General features: G+C 37.6%; 2 protein-coding genes across 3 annotated transcripts in view; one reads left to right on the forward strand and one right to left on the reverse strand.

The window, feature by feature from the left end:
• Positions 1-3,639: 3,639 nt before the first annotated feature.
• On the reverse strand, positions 3,640-7,797 carry TMEM60 (transmembrane protein 60). The gene is made up of 2 exons (XM_007083922.3): positions 7,407-7,797; positions 3,640-4,342 (listed from the first exon to the last, which is right to left on the reverse strand). Exon 2 carries the CDS (start codon positions 4,290-4,292, stop codon positions 3,891-3,893), a length of 402 nt encoding a protein of 133 aa, XP_007083984.1. The 5' UTR covers positions 4,293-4,342; positions 7,407-7,797; the 3' UTR covers positions 3,640-3,890.
• Positions 7,798-7,944: 147 nt separating this feature from the next.
• The window catches only part of PHTF2 (putative homeodomain transcription factor 2), a 126,263-nt gene continuing 115,654 nt past the window's right edge, over positions 7,945-18,553 (forward strand). For both annotated transcript variants that reach the window (XM_042965212.1, XM_042965230.1), the window contains exon 1: positions 7,945-8,135. The gene's annotated coding sequence lies outside the window, so the exon portion shown is untranslated. The remainder of the gene's footprint in view (positions 8,136-18,553) is intronic.

The raw sequence follows: 18,553 nt of genomic DNA on the forward strand, positions 1-18,553 counted from the left end.
GGTATAAGATTACCAGTATGATTATAGTATGGTAACTTGAACATAGGGCAAGCAAAATGAGAGTAAAACATTAAAGTGTAAAGTAGATCCCTCTCATAAAAGCTTTTAACCCAGGGTTACCTTACCTAGCAGTTGATAACTGGTATGCATCTTCCACTGATAACTTTCTATTTTTTTTCAATAGCAAACCTATTTGTGGAAATAGCATTTGGAGTTAGACGTCTCCATTTATCAATGACCATGGTCTGATTTACATTTCATTCATCTGTGCTTTAGTTTTTCTGTCATTGTAATGAGGTGGTTTTTTTCTTGGTTCTAACACTGTAATTCCTGTGTACCTTCACTATCTATGTCACGAATTATAGGAACACCAACAATACTTTGAGATCGACTGACATTTACTGTGCAAACGTGACCAATCAAGATGAGAGGAAACTCCTTTTGTAGTTTGTGGCTTCTTAATATAATACTAAAAGCACTCTGATTGTCTTCAGGAAGGGAGAAATGACTATTCTTTTCTTGATGACACAGGTGTATAGTAACCTGCCTGCCCCATATGAAAATGGTTCTATGGTTTCCTCTTCTTTTTTGACCATTACTTCTGTTAATTAATCGACATCAGTTTCTCTTACTTGCTGCACTGTGAAAAAGCAGAATGGAAAACAGCCTAATTCATAAGGTTAATAACTTTTAAAATTACAGTAAACTTTAGCGCACGGACGGATCTCTACTTCTCAAAGCTTTGCACAACTATTTTTCTTGGTGCGTGAAAGCCCTCCATTGGTGGGCTCATGTTTCATGTGGTAAGTTGATTGTACCACCATACCCATCCTCTGTGTTAATGAAATATTGCTGAATTAAGTTGTGCGTTCTTTCATATTTTCTACTTTTTCTATTTCCAAGTCTTATAAAAAGTTATTTTGTTCACAAGTTGCTTTTACTCAGAATTTTTGATAAATCTTTCACCCCAAATCAGATTAAGTTACTTCTTGTCCATGCTGACCTGGAAAATACTGACTTCACGAAGAAACTTCATGTTGCATACTTTCATGTTTAAGTTTCTTTCTTAAGGCAGAGTGTGTTCTTTTTATAAACACCATTAGTAAACAACTTTATATTATAAAGGTAATAGCCTATAATTAAAAAGAAATGGGAAGGTATTTTTCTTATTATTTATTATTCCATTAGTTTTGCTTTTTCTGTGAGCATAGTTTCTATCCTATCTTTAATTAATATTTTAAATGTATCCCAACCACTGAGGCTGTGATACTGTGATTTATAAGAAATACATATTTGATCTTCATCCTTATTCCAGGCACAGGAATTTTAACACCCTTGGAACTTAAATGTTAAGTGTAATAAGGTGTCTGTTGAACTAAATGAGGTGACTTCTGGAAAACTCCTAGGTAACCTAAGAATAGGGGCTGGTTGCCAGGGGAAACAACCGTGTGATTAAAGGGTTGGAACTTCCAGTCCCCCTGTCCTTATACTCCAGGGGAGAGGAACTGGAGATTGACTTCTGTCACCATTGGCCATTGATTTTCTTAATATGCTATGTAATCAAGCCTCCATAAAATCCCCAAAGGACAGGGTTCAGAGAGCTTCTGGGGTGGTGAACACAAGGAGATGGGGGAAGAGTGGTGTGCCCAGAGAGCATGGAAATTCCTTGCCCCTTCCCCATACCTTGCCTTACCATTTCATCTCGCTGTTCCTCAGTTACATCCTTTTATAATAAACTGGTAATCTAATAAGTAAAATGTTTCTTTGAGTTGTGAGCTGCTGTAGCAAAATTATCGAGAGAGTCATGTGAACATCCAATCCAATGCTGGTAGGTCAGAAGCACAGGAAACAACCTGGATTTGTAATTGGTATCTGAAGTTTGAGAGAAGGAGGCATCTGCTGGAATTGGACCCTTAGCCTGTGAGATGAGATACTATTTCCAAGTAGTGTCAGAACTGAATTAATTCCTTGGTGGTATGGAGATAAAGCACATCTGAATTGGTGCCAGAATCAAGGAGGCATACATCAATAACTTACTATGCTGCTTCAAGTTGTTCATTTATGGTGTCAGTATACCAAGTTAAGAAAGTTCTACTTTCTGGGAACCTTTCAGATACAATTACTTGATCCTCATGGGTCAACAGGTTGGTTATTACATGGCCTTTTAGATATATTTCTTACCTAGTTTCTCATCCTCTGAGACTTGTCCCATATTTTTCTTTTAGAAAATCTCATACAGAGATTTGCTTGTTTCATGGCCTAGCTTAGGGGTCTGTTTTTTGAATGGCTGTGAGGCAAGAATGGATAGTTTTGAGTAAGTGGAACAAAAGTCAAAAGAATAATAACTTTGTGATATGTGGAAATTTTACAAAATTTAAATTTCATTGTCCATAAAGTTTTATTGGAACATAGCCATGGTTTATGGCTGCTTGCTTGCCACAGAGCTGATTTGAATTGTTGAGACAGACCCACATAGCCCACAAAGCTTAAAATATTTACTATATAGCCCTTTAGAGAAAAATTTTGCTGACTCCTGACCTAGCTAATTGTTTGCATGTGGTGCTGTCCTTTTCCTTTTCCCTGTGAGAGATTATACTGAGAGATAATACATGCACAAATACAGCTTTTGCCGAATTTCAAAATCCTATCTGGTTTCTCAAAGAGATGAAAACTTTTTTCTCCTTTGAATCTATCATTAGAGAGACCAAATGGTTTGGATCTCTCAGTTGAATTAGAAATATCTGATCAATTCTGGAACATTATGTTCCCCATATTAACTATCCCTCTCCATCCTATTTTTTGATGCTCAAAATAGAATATATACCAATTATAAGACAGCAAAATGCTTGTAATTGATAATTTTTATTTAGCTTAGCTCTGTAGTTTCATAAGCTACATTAATTTGTGGTGTTATAACTTAAACTGTCATCTGCTTTACAAAGGAGAACTAGACCAAAATGCTATATTCAAAGCAATCCTCTCAAGTATTAGCAGCCAGGAATCACTTTGTGTGTTAGATATTTTTTAAGACAAATAAAATACTACTTTAGGTTCTTTCTGAAGCTAAAAATGAAGGCTGTATAGGGCGAGAACAATCACCTGCTTTAGGGTTATAATACACTTAAGACTGTTGGGAATTCTTCTAAGTAATGTCACCTAGGCTTCACTGGAATGGGTTAAGTGCCTTGGTAGGATGATCTATAAATTCTTAAGCCAGGATATTCTAAGAGTGAAAGGGGCACTAAATTCCTGAGACTGAGGACAGCAGGCATAAATGAGGCCTGTCCTGATTTAACCAGGATAAAAGGCCCCTCTAAATTTAAAAAGAGGCAAGCCTCTGCTCTAATATGCCACCTCTAATTCATGGATCATAAACAGGAGAGAGAGTTAATGCAGTTAGCCTAGATAAAAATCTCTCAAACTCTGATTCTGAATGTAAACATGAAAGTGGCACACGTAAGTATTTCATTAACTAGGTTTCTTTGTTCATAATTACAAGCACAAATGACCATTTACATTGGTCATAATGGGGCCATGATATATTAAACTCCTACCCAAATAATGTACATTAAAGACTTTGTGTTTACTTACTTTAAGAATTGACCACATACTTATAACAGATTATTCAAGAGTCAAGTATAAAAATAAGGTCAAAAACAAACTTTATTTATATAGGGATAATAAGGATATTAGTAACTCAAATACTGAATAATTAAGCTTTGGATTGACTAGAAGTCCATGATTCACAAAGACTATTTTATGGAAGCAGTATAAAACTACATTTGGTTATTTTTCTCAGTTCTCTGGTATTTCTTCAAGCTTGCAAAGATTCAGAACACTTTAATGACAGCTTGTTGAACAGCAATAAAATGAGATGATGTCCTTAGAAGTCAGTCTCTCACAAAAAAGACGTTATATCCAAGTTCTATCAAAGCCCCAGCCAGTAAGGCCCATAAAGGAATGAAGACATAGGACAGATTCATTGTAGTAAACTGTTCCAGTTTAGCACAGAGTGCAAGGCAGAAGGCTAATTTAAGTAACATTGCAATGAGGTACCAGGCTTTTTTTTTAATATTGTGTGATCCATGTCGAGGGTCAAAACCAGACTTACATCGCCCAGCCATTTTCACAATCAGCATGACAAGAAGGATAGTATCAAATATCCAGACTGGAATAAATATGAGGAACCAGTTCCAAGGTGCCTTCTCATCCAGTTTCAACACCAACATGATCAAGAAGAGTAATGTGAAAAGCCAGGTGAGTAGTACTCTCTGAGCCAAGGACATTCTCATTTAAACAGTTTAAAGAGGCTGTTGCAGAGTCGAAAAAAGGGAAATATACCCTAAGAGAAGGAAAAAAAGTCAAGATTGTTTTGATACCAGAAAAAAAATCACTTCCATTCCTGGTGAACAAAGCTGGTTCTTCCCCCACTCACAGATTTCCTAATTTTGAAAAATCCTATTCTGCCTTTCAAAACCTGTAAAATTTTGTAGCCATCTTTGACAACATTATATCCATCATTCCTTAAAGCCTATGACAAAATACAATAAAATTTTTAGTATATCAACTGGGCATAAGCTCTATACAAAAGTCTCAAGAATAGTCTGTTCCTTTTCATTTGCAGTCACTCAATTCCAAGTACTCATGACTTTATTCCTGCATCTCAGGGATATTCTTAACCTCTTTTTTATACATTTGTACATCTATAAATTTTCATTCAATTTGGAGATGTACTAAGAAAAAGCTTTCAAAATCAAAGTAGTGAAAAAGGAGGAAGTGGTATCAGGCTAAGGGAGGAGAGTTTTAATAAAGAGGGAATGATAAAAAGATATTAAGTAGAATTACTTAAGTAAAGAGGTCATTGGGCTAAAATAATACAGAACACATTAATACTGGGTTTTCACATAGTTTAGTCTCTGGGTCTTATATTTTTAAATTAAACTTTCTCATTGCAATTCTTAATAAATAGCTATTAGTCTGAATTTTTCTTTTTAATACTAATTATATATTGTTTGGTTTGTGGTATAGATCATGATTTTTTATCATTTGCTATCCAATAATCAAGACCACTTAAACTTTTGACATTTTGTTACCAATAGATGCCAAATTATTCAATAATTTAGTCCCTTCTTTCCTTTCTTAGAGTAAGCTCTATGCCCGTTGTGGGGCTTGAACTCAGAACTCGGACAGGCAACCTGAAGCTATTTCTTATACTTCTATTTTGTCTTACTGGTCTATATTTGTTTTGCACTAGAACTATATGACTATGATTGGATATGTTCCAGGATATATGCTCTAATATCTGGGAAGCTTAGTACCTACTCATGGGATTTCTTTTCCAGAATATTTTGCCCTTTCATTTTTTCACTACTAAAATCACTAATTCTTTAAAAATTGGAATTTTGATTGGGATTCATTAATCTATAATATGGTATAAGCATTTAGTCTTCACATACAAGTTTACAGTATGTTCTATACTTAAATTGTGACCATTTGGAGAAAGAGTAAGTAGAATGGAAATCAGAAGCCAGATTGCATGCAGTTGGGTAAGCAGTTAACAGAAGATAACGAAATGCAAATAGCTGACAACATTTTATTCTTTTGAAACATTTGGAGAAAAAAGATGAAAGATAAGACAAATAATGAGCCTGAGAAAGGGTTAAGAAGAAATTTTTCAGTAAAGGAATAATCTATGATTATAAGCTGAGGGAAATAAGCTACAGAGGAGTGATTGAGAGAGGATACTTGGTGGAAAGAGGAAAGGATCAGAAGGTGGTGGGGTAGATAGCAAAAGCATGAGAGCTAGGAGTAAAAATGCAGAAGATAAGAAAAATGCAGGAAAATAAGATAAATGCCCTAAACTAGCATGTTTAATTAATTATATTTTAGAACTTTGATATTCTTTGCTACATCTCTACTACTTTAAACAATGGGTGGCTATCATAGGGCAAGAACATATATCTGTTTTATTACAATAATGACTTAATGGATCTCCAAACACCCCTCTTCCCCTTATACCCATCTTTTGGCACTCATTTACTTAGCTGGCAGATGCTTCATACTGCAGTATGAAAAGCAGATGCTTTTACTCCGAGGAAGGCATTTTCTCTAGGTCTCATTTCCTGACCAGAGGCTGCCATAGTGGGATATGGGCTGAATTTGGAAGAGGTGTGAAGGGTGTGTACTGATTATTAACTACAAATGGATTTCATGCTGTAAAGGAAGTTTTTCTCAATCCTGATTCCCAGTCTATCTGAACATTTTTGTGAACCTTTAAAAAGTTTACAATACACTTGCTTAAACACACTTTTCCACTAGCCATTGGATGAGTCAGGGTTCATATTTTTGCATGTTAAGACTGAGTAAGCACCTGGTCAAAGGGTAGCTGCACTCAACACAGGCACGTTAGGATTGGAGGTGGAAAAATACAGCACAGTCTTAAGGCTTCCAGTTTTATAATGTGGGATGCAACAAAAGCTCTGTATGCACTTATACTAAAATGCCCTCAACTGAGAAGCGCTATGTCGATATTTAAATGATGCTTTAAGAATTCTGGATGCTGAGCTACAACGTTAATTTTACTTTATTCGTAAATCTTCACTAATTGAAGCAATCGTTGTTTCCTACTACTACTCTTCTTTCTCCTCAAGGGAGGGGGTTGCCTTCTCCAAAAATTTGCTCTACTGAAGTCCCATTTTAGGTGGTTACTTCTGGTACTAGGAAGATAATTATTAGTTCATATGCTTCCTCATTCATTGTCAAAACGTTCTGCATCGCCCCAAAATGGAAATCGAAAGGGCTCTGCCCACAGTTCCAGCGTCTATCAGTTGTGTGTGCAGGCATTGATTTGCCCACGGTGCTTCCCACACCACCCCCGTTTCCTTCTCTCGCTACCGCCAATCCTCTTCCAAATGAACTCGCCTCATCCCAAAAGACAGTTTTGCTTATGAGCCCACAACACAGAATTCCTCTAAATAACGAGTAGCTTTTGAAAGGCCCCTGCTGCAACAGCCTTGGAAAACTTAACCTTCCTTCAGAGGAACAGCGTTTTGCTTACAACTTACATGGTTTTCGGGCCTACTTGTTCCTATAACTTCAGGATGTTCCTAAACTCTCCTCGCCCTTAGTCTTCAAACACTGACGGTCCGCCCTATCCGGACTGTTCCCATTCTGCGCTTTGGGCGGCCCCGTACATTTTGAGAGTTGAACGAGGTTTCCTGCACAAGATCCAAAACGCACGCAGAAGCCCGGTGCCAAGCAGGTGTCAGTCCTTTTGGCTGGGAGTGGGAGGGGGTGGGAGGTAGAGACAAACCCCCCGAGGCTTCGGGAAGCCAGCACCGGGGCACCGGCAGGGCAAAGGCACCTCGGGAGACCGCTGGCCCGGCCCATTGGAGCCCGGGACTCACCTGGCAGCGCCGCTGGCCGGAGAGCGGAATGGGGCGCGAAGATCAGAAAACTCGCCAGTTTGGATCCTTGGCCTTTTCCAAGCTTTCTCCTCCATTAAATCCAGAACCCGTCACATGATAATCAAGAAAAAGATCTCAGTTCCGCCTCCCCAAACCACCGCGGCGGAGGCTCTATGTTCTACCTCAGGGCCACGCCCACATCCGGGGCAGGTTCTCACCACCCCTGGGACTACCCTCTCTACCTATAGGTAGAGAGGATGCCAATCTAAGTTCAGAGGCCTTTTTTCCTGTGGTAATTGGACCATTTGGCCGCCAGTGCGAACCAACCGATCTTTTCTTACGTTCGGGTTTGTCAAAAAGGCGGCTATAAGAGAAGCCACTAGGCCCGCCTCTCTACCGCTACGGGCTAGGAGGGAAGTCAGTCTAAGCACAGCCTGGAGTGTCCGTAGTCCCATTGGGCCCACAAGTGCCAATCAGACCAGCCAGCTCTCGGCTTCGCCCCCGAGGGCGCCCCGCCCCTTCTCTCCCCCTCCGCGCCAGCGCGCGGAGACTGCAGGCTCCGGCGCAAAATCCTGCGGGAGAGGGGGTGGGGCGACAGCTCTGGAGGCAGCGCTCCCGCCGGCAGCCTCGTTGTGACTCCTCCGGCTCCCGCAGCGGCGGCGGCGCTCGCTTCGGAGTCTCCCGCGCGCACCCCAGCCGCCTCCTAGCGGCGCGGCGCCCGCTCCTACGGTAAGAGCCGGCATCACCTCTGTGCTTGGGCGGGCCGTGTGGAGGTCGTTGGGTTCTGACAGAATCCTGGGGATGGAGCAGGACGAAAGAGGAAAGCGGCGGGCAGGATGGAGGTGGGGGCTCCGGGCCAACGCATCGCCCTCTGCCGCTGGTGACTTCCCCGGCAGCCGCTGGCACCTGCGCGCCGGGGTCAGCCGCGGTCCCCTCCCATCATTTGACCGGTGGCAGAGGCTCAGCTTCCCTCCTCTCGAGCCCGTGCAGTCCTCGAGCCTCGATAGTGAAGGGCCAAAGCCCAGCGCCGCCTCCCGCCCCTCCGCCCCCTCTCGCGGCCCCTTTCCTTCGCTTCCTTCCCCTGGCGCTGTGTTGGGGGCGCGTCGGGTCCTGGAGGGCGTGTAGGGGCATCGGCATCGGGTGGCCGAGCCTGGGCTGGCGGGAGAGGTCAGCTAGCGGCCGGAGGAGCGGGCTCGGGCGGAGAGGGCGACTGTGCGCGCGCTGGACGCAGGTTGGAGGAAGGGTCGCTGCCCTGCACCCGCTGAGCAGGCAACAGTTTAGTTTTCTGATTCCAGCACTGACTACGGAGCGGGTGCTGAAACCTCTCAGGGGCCTTAAGGGCTGTTTCCCCTCTGGAAACAATACTGCGGTCCACCAGCTTGCTTTACCTTTTCTTATTTTTATCTAATGTTGACAGCCAGTATTTTGGTATTCCTTCGTGTCATGACTTTTAAACTCAACACCTTCCTTGTGTAACTTTGGAGATCATTCTGTCACAGATCCATCACTATTTTTAGCCTGACCAAAGGAAAAAAAAAAAAAAAAGGAACTGCTTTATATCATCATATACTGACTAGGGGAGTGCAGAATATGGACAGTTTATTAATGTCAGCATTTACATACCAAGTAATTTTTAAATTCGTGAATGTATTAAACATTTTTTAATTTACACTCGCTGTCTTTGTTTATGGTATATCCTGCTTACTTTGAGGTTATTTTGTTGTGTGCTTTGATTTTATAGTTTTTGGTTAGCTTTAGCCAACTAGCCATTTTAAGATTTTTCTTTTCTCCAAGACTTTCCGTATAGACATGGTGTTTGCTCTTGTTTTTAGAGATCATGTATTTTTTAAAAATTTGTTTCCTCCCAAACTGGATTTTTTTCATAACGTTTTTAAAGTTGTAAGGGGGAATTCTGAGAATTTGGAAACTATGCACTTTAGCCTAAAGAACTGTAAATTATCACAACAATTTGAAATTCTAGCTTCTTGGAGTAAACATTGCTAAGTTGAAGAGAGGGAAATGGGTGTCCCCTGTCAGTTGTAGTGGCTCAGTCTCCAGATACCAGAGGAAAGGAATCTAGAGGTCTGAGGAGAATGAGCCATGCCTGAGTCCAGACACAAGGTAGTTCCAGGAAAAATTCTTGGTGGGGAAATAGCTTGCCTCCCACACAGGTTAGTTGTGTGCATGCATGGGATAGTATTAAGTTAGATGTTAGGTAGGAAATGTCTTTTCTAATTTTTACCACTTTCTGATAGGGCATGAAAATGTAATAAGAGGAAAAAGTATAATGTACAATGGAGGTCTGGCATAGTCAAACCTCCCAGAATAAACTTTTTTTGAGTCCAAACTGGCACTGGACAGTTGGCCCTAAAAATGGAGTAGGTGGCCTGAGCAATTTTTTATTTTTTAATTTAATTTTGTTATTTTAAAATTGTTATTTATTTACTTACTTGTTTATTTTAAATAAGCTCTAGACCCAGTGTGGGGCTTGAATTCACAACCATGAGATCAAGAGGCACATGCTGTATTGACTGAGCCAGCCAGACATCATGGCCTGGCAATTTTTAAACCACCAACCTTTTTACTAGCCCATTTGATACAAAGTTGCAAGGAATTTGTAATGAAAAAGGCTTCACTAAACTAAGCCAAAGAAAATTTAGAGTGGCATGTAGAAAAATTGAGGATAGAAAAATAGTCGGATTGCTTACATACTATCTCATTTAATCTTTATAATGCTATAAGGTATGTATGGGATTATTGTTCTGTGTTATAGATGAGTTAACCATAACTTAGGTTAATTCATTTGTTCAAGATTTCTCAGCTAATAAGTTGGTGGAGTTGGAATTCAAATCTGTGCAATCATTACAAAGCCTACATTCCAAGCCAATAAGTTTCACCACCACGGGGGCTTATTAGAGACCTGATACAAGGAGACTAATCAGTGGAAAATAATGCTCCAGAATCATAAACTGAATAAGAATATTGTAGGTGTTCAGTAACACTTTGAGTCATTGTATAGTACGGACTGTTGAGTGTTGCTGGGGATATAAGGATGGAGTCATCTTCCCTGGCCATAGTGGGGGAGAGAAATATTTAAACAGGTAATGATAATAAAATACAACATGTACTATAAGAAGAGTGATATAAATCTGTGATTTAATGGAAGAGAAATCAGTTGAAGTTTAGACATACCACCATTTTAATTCCTATTTGGCTTTATGACCTTTAACATGATGGCAAACCTTTTTGAGCTTCAGCTTCTTTAGCTGTTAAGTGGAGAGAATATTACTTCAAAGGGGAATATTAAGTATTAAACAGAATATATAAAGTACTGACACATTGGTAAGCACTGAATAAAGAAGACGGAATAATTTTCAGAGAGAGTAGAGAAGGGGTTGGAGGTTTAGCAGGGAGCTATCTCTGGAGCCTTAAAGGGTGAGTAGTAGTTTTCATTATTGGGGAAGGAGGGCATTCTACACAGACAGAACAGGAGGCAGCGTCCTGGAACAGGAATGTGGATTGTTGAAGGAATGGCAAGTAATTGTAGCTTTGTATAAAAAGTATTTGCGAAGGCCAAATTTAAATGATAATTGTATATAAATGTGGCTGGGCAAGGTGAGTACTACCCAATTTTGGTGGTTGGAAATTGCATACTTAGATATTTAAGTCGTTGGAAATTATTTGTGCATTGTTGTATTTTTATTTAATATTTACCTTTTAATACTTATTTTCCCCACTGTCAGTTAAAACTTCATTTCCAAACATGTCCAGCTAAGCGCTTTCATTATTTCATTGTGATATTTCACTCTAAACTGTAAAGGAAGATTTAACACCACTAGAGGCATTTGCACTTAATTTGTGGGATGTATTTTGGGAGTATTTAAAAAAGAAGAATCTTAAAGTGACTGTTGCCTTCCCTTAACCCCTTTATCTAGTATGTAGCCACATAGAGCCAATATTGCAAACTACCCTTTGCATATGTTGACTGCTTTTTCTGAATCCAAATTTGAGACATGGGAGTGGGACAGAACGTTTCAAATTGGGACTGTTCTTAAAAACCTGAGAAAAAGTCCCATGTGTGTATCTTCCCTTCAGGTTAGCACAGAACCATAAATGTTCCCATTGGATTGATAAATGTAGATCACTTCGTGACCAGAATTATTTGACAAAATTGAAGATATTAAATGACATTTAGGAAAGCTGCATTTTTATTCCAACGTGTTAGCCTCATACAGATTGCCAAAAATGACACAAAATACAGAGATCAGATTTCAGATGAGAAAAACCAACTGCTTCCTAGAACAGGTAGGTTTAGAGCACAAGGAAAGAGTGCTGGACTTCATTCTGAGTAGTGAACAGGAACTGGGCAGGAAATGGCTGTGGCTGCACCACTACCTGATAATAATCATAACATGATTGAATCTGACATTTAATGAGAGGAAGTAAAGGGGGGAAAAAGTGCACTGTATGCAGCTTTCCAGTTTCAGAAACAGTAGGGGAAAGGAGCTGTTAAAAGCATTTCAACAGAAGTTTTGAAGATATGTCGTGGGCACGCCTCTATATTTACATGAATGAAAGCACCTTAGTAAAACATTCAGTAAAACATCTGTTACAGATAGCAGAAAACGTTTTGCTAAGTTATGCGGCACAAGTTTTGATGCTCTATAGACCTAGGTTCAAGTCTCAGTTCTTCAGTCTGTCAGTTATGTGACCTTGGGCTCATTATGAAATCTTTTTAAGGTTCAGGTTTATTTAATCATAAAATGGAGATATTTATTCTGAAAATTATGTTTGCTAATGTATGTAAAGCACTTGACACATTGCCTGGCTTATAAGACATGTTAAAAAAATGGTTGTTGCCGTTAAAGTTAAGTTAAACAGTTGTGTTTTTATTTTAAAAATACAGTTCTCAAATAGAGTATGGGAAAGTCAGAAAATGGCAAACAGATAAAACCTTAAAGGGAGGCAGTAGGATGTCATACAGGCAACAGGCAAAGTTGAATAAAAAAATTGAGTTATTGCAGCCACATAGAAAACAAAGGAAAAGATGGGGAGAGGGTTTCATATTCTGAAGTGTTTTTTTTTGAAGATAGTATGTCAGACTCATTAAACCAGATAGAGTAAATAAATAAGGTTTTGCTATTCTAAATGACAATAAAAAGGTCACTGAAATTGGGTCTCTTGTACTGTGAATTTAGTATGTACAGAAAGGGACTTTCTTTTCTCAGACTCCTTAACCACTTTCTTATCTCTAAAATTCTTTTAACAGATAGAAGCCATTAATTTTACAGTTATAGAGAAGGCTTTAATTGCAGGGACTCCTAGGAGAGCAAATTAACTACATGTATTTCCTAAGTGTTGGTTCCATATATCCCATTGCCTGCTATATATCTTTTGGACACTGAATGTCTAAGTATATCGTATGTTGAAAAATAAACATATCTTGTTCCCAAATCTGTTTCTCCTCTATATTCCCTGTCGTAATGAATGGTTTTTCTAGTGTTTAAGCCAAGAATCACGGAGTATCCTTACTCTTTCTTCACTCTCCATACCTTTCATGTCCAGTCAGTCATTCTATCTGATCTTTCCTTTTATTAGCTGTCTTTTAATCATGCCCGGTCCGAATACTCACTCCTCATTGCCACTGATTTATTTCAGACCTACATTGTTTCTTGCCCAGATTATTGTTACTAGTTTTCTTGGTTTTAAATTAGCCTCATATTAATTAGTTCATATGTTGAAAAATAAACATATATTCTTGTTCCCAAATCTGTCTCTCTATATTCCCTATCCTAATGAGTGGTTTTTCAGTGTTTAAGCCGAGAATCATGGAGTATCCTTACTCTTTACTCTCCATACCTTTCATGTCCAGTCAGTCATTATATCTGATCTTTCTTTCTACTAGCTATCCATCTTTTCATCATGCCCTGTCTGAACACTCACGCCTCATTGCCATGGATTTATTTCAGACCTTCGTCGTTTCTTTCCCAGATTGTTATTAGTTTTCTTGGTTTTGATGTAGCCTCATATTAATCAGTTCTTCCCACAGCTCCCTTCCAGAATGATTTTGCTGAATAATAACATAAACATATTAAAATATATCCTTAGTGCCAGCACAAGATGATAATTAATAAATACTAGATCCCTCCATGTATCTTAAACTTAATACTAAATGACTTACATACCTGTGTCTAGAGTTTTCTTTGTGGGAAAGATTTTAATAATTAATTTCAATAGAGAGCTATTTAGTTTATTTATTTGTTTGTTTTTGAATGAGCAATAATAGTTTGAATCTTTCAAAGAGTTCGTCTACTTAATCTAAGTTGTTAAATTGGCATAAAATTGTCCATAATATTCTCTTACTATCTTTTAATGTTTTAAGATCTGCAACTATGTCCCCTCTCTCATTCCTGACCGTTAATTTCTGTATTTTTTTCATTGTTTCCTTTTCACTTTGGCTAGAGGCTTCTGTTTTATTGATATTCAGAGCAGCTTTTGCTTTTATTTATTGATTTTCTGTTCTCAATTTCATTGATTTTTTTTTAAGTTTTTCATTTATTTATTTATTTTGGGAAAGAGGGAGAGAGGCGAAGAGAGAGAGAGACAATCGTAAACAGGCTTCACACTGTCAGCACAGAGCCTGATGAAGGGCTTGATCTCACAAATTGTGAGATTAGGACCTGAGCCAAAATTAAGGGTGGGGCGCTTAACCAACTGAGCCACTCAGGTGTCCTTGATTTGTATTCTTTATTATATTCTTTTTGCCATTTCATTTCCATTTTATTTGCTCTTGGTATGCTTGAATTTTAAAAATAAAATCTTAGCTCATTAATTTATTGTCTTCTGATATAAATGTTTAATGTTGTAAAATTTGTCTCTAAATAGTGTTTGGCTGCATCCCATGAATTTTGATAGGTTGTATTTTCATTTTTATTCAGTTCAGAAATCTTGCTGATTTTATTTGTGATTTCTTCTTTGACCCCATTGGTTATAAATGAGTATGTACATAAGTTTCCAAATATTGGGGGATTTTTCAGATATTGATGTCTGATTTAATTTTACTGTGGTCAAAGAACATACATTATAAGATTTGAATCATTTTACTGATTTTTATTTGTTTAAAGTTTGTTTTGAGAGAGAAAGCATGTGTATGTGTGCATGGAAGTGGAAGAGGGGCAGACAGAGAGGGAGAGAGAGAATCCCAAGCAGGCTCCATGCTATATCAGCAAAGAGCCCCATGCAGGCAAGATTTCACGAACCAGGAGATTAGGATCTGAGCCAAAATCAAGAGTCAGACACTTAACCAACCTAGCCACCCAGGCGCCCCAAGATTTGAATCATTTTAAATTTATTGAGACTGTTTTATTGCCCAAAATATGGCCCATATTGGTAAATGATTCATGTGCACTTGAAAAGAAAGTTGGGTGGAGTGGGCTATAAATGTCAGATCAAGTTGATTGATAGAATTTCTCAAGTCTTTTCTAATTGTGGACTTGCCAATTTCTGCTTGTACTTCCATCAGTTTGGCTTCATATATTTTGAAGTTCTGTTATGAGATGCATGCATGTTTAGGATTGTTGTGATTTCTTGACAGATTGGATCCCTTTATCATTGTGAAATGGCTCTCTATTTCTGGTAATATGCTTTGCTCTGAAATCTACTTTGTCAGTATTGATTTTCCAGCTTTCTTTTTTCTCCCAGCTTTCTTTTGATTGGTATTAGCATGGTGGCTCTTTTTCCATCCTTTTATTTTTATCTATTGATGTGTTTATATTTGTAGTAGATTTCTGGTAGATAGCATATAGTTCAGTCTTTTTTTTTTTTTTTTTTTTTACCCAATTTCCCAATCTTTGCTTTTTAATTTAGACCATTTATATTTAATATGATTATTGATATTGTTGGGTTTAAATCTGCTGTCTTGCTGCTTGTGTTTTATTGCCCCATCTGTGTTTTGGTTTTTCTCTTTGCCTTCTTTTGTAGTACTTGAGTATTTTTTATGACTCTCCTTTATCTCTTTTTTTGGCTTGTTTATTATCTGTAGCTTTTTTGCTGTATTTTTGTTTTGGGGGTTTTGTTTGTAGTATGCATATATATCTTTACCTTATTACAGACTCTTTTTGGATAAAATACTACTTCACATATTATATAAGAACTTTATAATACTATGCTTCCATTTCTCCCTCTCATTCTTGTGTTGTCATACATTGTAGTTCTACATATGTTTAAATTGCACAATATATTTTTAGTTTTTTAGCTTTAAATGGTCAATTCTCTTTTAAGGATTTAAAAATAGTTTTTTGGAAAAAGGTTCTTATATCTACCCACATCTGTCCCATTTTCAAGGCTCTTCATTCCTTTCAAATTCCTTTTCCATCTGGTATCATTTTCCTTCTGCCTGAATGACTTCCTTTAGCATGTACTGTAAGCTGAACTGCTGATGAATTCTTTCCGCTTTCATATGTCTGAAAAATCTTTTTTTTTTTTTTTTTTTGTACTTCAGTTTTCAAATATATTTTTGCTGGGTATAGAATTCTAGATTGACAGTTTCTTTGTTTCAGGACTTTAATGATAGGACTTTAATGATGCTCCACTGTCTTCTCATTTGCATTTTTCTGACCTGAAATCTACTGTTCCCCCTATTTCTTTATACTAAGAGTGTCTTTTTTCTCTGGCTACCTTTTTTTTTTTTTTTTTTTAAGTTTATTCATTTATTTTGAGAGAGAGAGAGAGAGAGAGCACAAGTTGGGTAGGGGCAGATAGAGACACAGAGAGAGAGAATCCCAAGCAGCCAATGTGATGTTAGCACAGAGCCCAGTGGGGGACTCAGTCTCACAAACCGTGAGATCATGACTTGAGCTGAAATCGAGTCAGATGCGCAACCAACTGAGCCACCCAGGTGTCCCCTCTGGCTACTTTTAAAATGATGTCTTTAGTTTGTGGGTTTATCATTTTAATCAAATTTAGAAAAGTTGTGGCCATTATTTTTTCAAATAGTTTTTCTCTCTTCCCTTCACTCTCTCCTCCCATTCTGGTATTCCATTTAATATTGTCCCACAGCTAACTGATACTGTTTTGTTTTGTTTTGTTTTGTTTTTAGTTCTTTTTTTGCCTTCTTGTCTCAATTTGGATACTGTCAATTATTATGTTTTCAAAATTACTAACCTTTCTTCTGCCGATTTCTAATCTGCTGTTAATCTTATCCATTGTATGTTTCTTATTAGATAGTGTATTTTTTATATCTAGAAGTTTGATTTGAATCATGTTTATAACTTCCATGTCTCTCCTTAACAGTGCTCATGCATTCGTCTTCTACTTTTTTGAATAAATGGAGTTTATAGTAGATGGATTTTTTTTAGGTCGTGGTTAAAAATACATAACATAAAATTTACCATCTTAATCATTTCGCCATTTTTACTTAACCAGTTCAAGAGTGTTAACTATATTAACGTTGTGAAACAACTCTCTGGAACTTTTTGATCTTACAAATCTAAAACTCTATACCCATTAAACAACTCCTCTTCTCTCCTTCCCCCGACCCAGGTAACTACCCTTCTACTTTCTGTCTCTATGAATTTGGCTATGCTAGATACCTTATATGAATGAAATTATGCAGTATTTGTCTTTTGTGATTAGTTTATTTTACTTAGCAAAATGTCCTCAAGATTCATCCATCTGTAGTTTATAACAGGATTTCCTTTAAGGCTGAATAATATCGTAATGTATGTATTTACCATATTTTCTTTATCCAGTGATCCCTAGATTTGGGGATCTTTACTTATACCTCTTGATTATTGTGTATTAGTGCTGCTCTGAACATGGGTATGCAAATATGTCTTCAAAAACTAAGCTTTCACTCTTTTTGAATATATACCCAGAAGTGGGATTGCTGGATCATATGGTAATTCTACTTCTGAGTTTTTGAGGAGCCTCCATACTGCTTTCCATAGCGATCGCACCTTTCTACCATTTCACTAACAGTACACAGGGCTCCCAATTTTTCTACATCATTGCTAACACTTGTTATTTTCTGTTTTATTGATAGTAGTCATCCTGATGGTTGTGAGGTGATATGTCATGGTTTTGATTTGTATTTCCCTAATGATTAGTGATGTTGATTAGCTTTTCATATGCTTCTTGGCCATTTGTACATTATCTTTGGAGAAATGTCCATTTGAGTCCTTTGCCCATTTTTTAATTGAGTTATTTGGTTTTTTGTTGTTAAGGAGTTGTTCTTTATATATTCTGGTTATTAACCCCTTATCAGATATATAACTTGCAAATATCTTCTCCCATTCTATAGGTTTTTTTCTCTGTTGATTGTATCCTTTGATGCACAACAGTTTTTCAAGTTTGATATAGTCCCACATACTTGTTTTTGCTTTTGTTGTCTGTGCTTTTGGTGTCATAGCTAAAAAATCATTGTCAAGTCCAAAATCATGAAATTTTTCCTCTAAGTTTTCTTCTAGGATTTTTATAGTTTCAGGTCTTAGGTTTAGGTCTTTATCCATTTTGTGTTAATTTCTGTATGTGGTATAAGATAAAGGGCCACCTTCATTCTTTTGCATGTGACTATCCAGTTCTCCCAGCATCAGTTGTTAATGAGTCTGTCTTTTCCCCATTGAGTGATCTTGGCATTCTTGTTAAAGATCATTTGACCATATATGTGACCATACACGTTTATTTCTGGACTCTGTTCTATTCCATTGGTCTTTTTGTATGCATTTATGCCAGAACTACACTGTTTTGAATGTTTTGAAATAAATGGTGAGTCCTTCAACTTTGTTCTTTTTTAAAATTATTTTGGTATTTGGTGTCCTTTGAGATTCCATAGGAATTTCAGGATGGATTTTTCTATTTTTGCAAAAAAAATATCATGGAATTTTGATAGAGATTGCATTTAATCTGTAGATCACTTTGGATAGTGTGGACTTCTTAATAATCCTAAGTCTTCCAATCCATGACATAAGGTTGGTTTGCATTTATTTTTGTCTCATTTAATTTTTTTCAGCAGTGTTTTGTACATAATAGCTGTAATGTCCTTCCTTAACTAATCCTATCACTTTTGTCATTTTTGGGTCCATTTTTAAAACTGGTTTTTCTCCTTATTATGTATTGTATTTTCCTATTTTGTATGCTTGCTAATTTTT

The sequence above is a fragment of the Panthera tigris genome, chromosome A2 (genome assembly GCF_018350195.1).
Source record: "Panthera tigris isolate Pti1 chromosome A2, P.tigris_Pti1_mat1.1, whole genome shotgun sequence".
Classification (NCBI taxonomy): domain Eukaryota; kingdom Metazoa; phylum Chordata; class Mammalia; order Carnivora; family Felidae; genus Panthera; species Panthera tigris.

Excerpts from the sequence above, each read along its gene's own strand:
- TMEM60 (XM_007083922.3), bottom strand. The coding sequence starts at position 4,292 with ATGAGAATGTCCTTGGCTCAGAGAGTACTACTCACCTGGCTTTTCACA.